Consider the following 2715-nt stretch of genomic DNA (forward strand, 5'->3'; position numbering starts at 1 on the left):
CTTATAATTACAAGGGTAAGCATGTCACAGCTAGCATCCAAACCTGGGTCTCTTGACTCTAGACTAAGGATTCTTTCCACTAACAACACAGCCAATTCATGTAGCCCACTGCTGAACTGAGATGTGATGCATAGTACAGTACCCGAAGTCATCATGTAAGCTCTCTGAAGGCATTTGGTCCTTTTATTTCCGGTGCCTCGTCCAGGGTTTGACACATTTTAAGTGAGTAAAGAATGCTTTGTTGTATGATTGATTAATTGAACTAGCAAGAGGTAAATGGACCTTTGCAAAGGATGCCAATGTCGTGGGGAGGGTAGCACATCTTCCAATACAGGGGGAGCGCAGTTCTGCCCCCAAGGAAGCATGATTTCATGCTTCTTAATCTCATTTCTGTCCCTCAATGTGCAGTCTGAGACTCAAAGAGCAAATGCCAGCACCCCCAGGGATTTCATGTCGTGACACCCTCTCTAGAAGTCTTTCTTCCTCCCCCCTCCCCGCACCTATTACATTTGTCAGACTAAGGGATAAGACTCTAGAATATAAGCTGCCACTCCTGGCAACTACAGTCATGTTGAGACTATCCTTGGGGTCACAGAGCCCTGCCACTGCTTGCCCAACTCAAATGAATTTGCCCTAGAAGCACTTTCACTACAAAACAATAACTGTTACAATCATGACAATGGGGTTTCTTTCAACCTAGCTCCCTCCTGAAGACCTTTATACTCATCAAGGCTTTTCTCACAGCCTCCTTCACCTCCTTATTCCTCAGGCTGTAGATGAGGGGGTTCAGCATAGGAATGATCATCGTGTACATCACAGACACTATCCGGTCCTCCTGAAGAGAATTCCCTTCATTCCACCGCATGTACATGAAGATGAGTGTGCCAAAGAAAAGGGAAACTGCCATGATATGGGAGGCACAGGTGGAGAATGTCTTGGCTCTACCCCCAGCAGAGGGGATGCGCAAAATGGCCCCAATTATAAATAAGTAAGAGACCAGAATCACTACCATACAGACAGGGATCACAAAAATGGCAAACACAACAATCACCATCTCCTGGGTGTAGCTGTCCCCACAGGTAAGCTTCAGGAGGGGTGGGAGGTCACAAAAGACAAAATCAATTTGGTTGTCCCCACAGAAGGAGAGTGTGAAGGCAGCTGCAGTGCGTATTATGGCAGCAGACAGGCCAGCAACGTAAGCTGAAGCTACCAGAGACATACAGGTCTTCTTGGTCATGATAGTCACATACAGAAGAGGCCGGCACACAGCCACATAGCGGTCATAAGCCATGGCAGCCAGGAGGTAACAGTCAATGGCACCCAAGAAGGTGAAGAAGAAGAACTGGGCAGCACAGCGTTCATAGGAGACAACCAGCCCCTGCTCAAGCAGGATGGCCAGCACCTGAGGGGTGGTGACTGAGGAGTAGCAGATGTCCACAGAAGCAAGGTGGCTCAGAAAGAAGTACATGGGGGTGCTGAGACGCGAGTCCGTGCATATAAGAATGACCATTCCTGAATTGCCCACCAAGGTGATGACATAGAGACCAAGGAAAAACAAGAAGAGAGGAAGCTTCAGCTCTGCATGCTCAGTGAATGTGATAAAGAAAAACTCAGTCAAGACAGTGTGATTCTTCCCAGCCATTTACTCACTGGTACCTGGCAGAACTAAGAGGAGACACACATTAGAGACCTTGGAATGAGACCCAGTCTCACTGATGAGAATCATCAGCCCCAGAAGGAAAATTCTCCGAGTCACTAAGCCTGTGTCTATAGTCCCAGCTCAACCTCTAACCAGCTAAGCAACTCAAATGAGTCACTTAATCTCTGCAAGTCTACTTTTCATCTTCAACCTGGAGACTGAACTTGCCCATCAGAGTCACGGGTGTGCAGATCAAATGAGACCAGAATGGAGGGAGCTCTCTGGAATTCTAGAAAGTCTTTAATTCTTAAACAGACATGTAACATCTGAAAAGCAACATTGCATGAGAGTACATGAATGACCGATGTTCACCAGCCACGAAGAGCAAAGCTGCATTTGTGTTGTTGACCCAACAATACAGTTTTGTTTTCTCATGGACACTGTCCCTATCTCTATGAAGTTTACAAACCACTTTGCACACACAAACACACATACCCCTCGTGCCTTGGATGCTCCACATCCACATTTCTGCCTCCTAGCTTCCCCAGCTTCCTTCAAGTGACAACTAACTTCAAGTGTCACTACAAGCTTTTCCTTCTCCCCTTTTCAGAGGCAATCAGGGTTCAGTGACTTGCCCAGGGTCATACAGTCAGTAAGTGTCTAAGGTTGGATTTGAACTCGTGTCCTCCTGACTCCAAGGCTGGTGTTCTGGCCACTGTGCCACCTAGCCACTCCATGCTTATCCCTTTAATAGTAGTATCACCCCCGTGCTGATATTCCCCAATTATCCTGCCCTTTTCTTCCTTGAATATAATTGTTTGCTAGGTATTTATCCCATTAGAAAGTGAGCTCATTGAGAGGAAAGACTGTCTTTTGCCTTCCTTTAGCTTGGCATAGTAGCTAGCATGTAGAAGGCATTTAATAAATATGCACAAGAAAACAGAGGCATATCTAGCTGTTTTTGCATATGGGGCAGCACAAACTAGACCTTAAATACCTTCAAATCAGTTTTTAAGCTGGGATACAAGTTCCAAAGGGTGGAGACTTGGAAGACATCATCTATCTGCTTCTGGGAA

At 46.2% G+C, this 2715-nt stretch overlaps 1 protein-coding gene across 1 annotated transcript; it reads right to left on the reverse strand.

Annotated features, from left to right (window-relative positions):
- Window positions 1–691: 691 nt before the first annotated feature.
- LOC138176804 (olfactory receptor 9Q1-like) lies at window positions 692–2282 on the reverse strand. The gene has a single exon (XM_069107696.1). It carries the CDS (start codon window positions 1640–1642, stop codon window positions 692–694), a length of 951 nt encoding a protein of 316 aa, XP_068963797.1. The 5' UTR covers window positions 1643–2282.
- Between the last annotated feature and the right edge of the window lie 433 nt (window positions 2283–2715).

Source organism: Petaurus breviceps, unplaced genomic scaffold, assembly GCF_028583685.1.
Source record: "Petaurus breviceps papuanus isolate PSGF00001 unplaced genomic scaffold, PetGlider_PUasm1.0 90195, whole genome shotgun sequence".
Classification (NCBI taxonomy): Eukaryota; Metazoa; Chordata; class Mammalia; order Diprotodontia; family Petauridae; genus Petaurus; species Petaurus breviceps.

Coding starts and splice junctions, on each gene's coding strand:
- LOC138176804 (XM_069107696.1), bottom strand. CDS start 1,642: ATGGCTGGGAAGAATCACACTGTCTTGACTGAGTTTTTCTTTATCACA.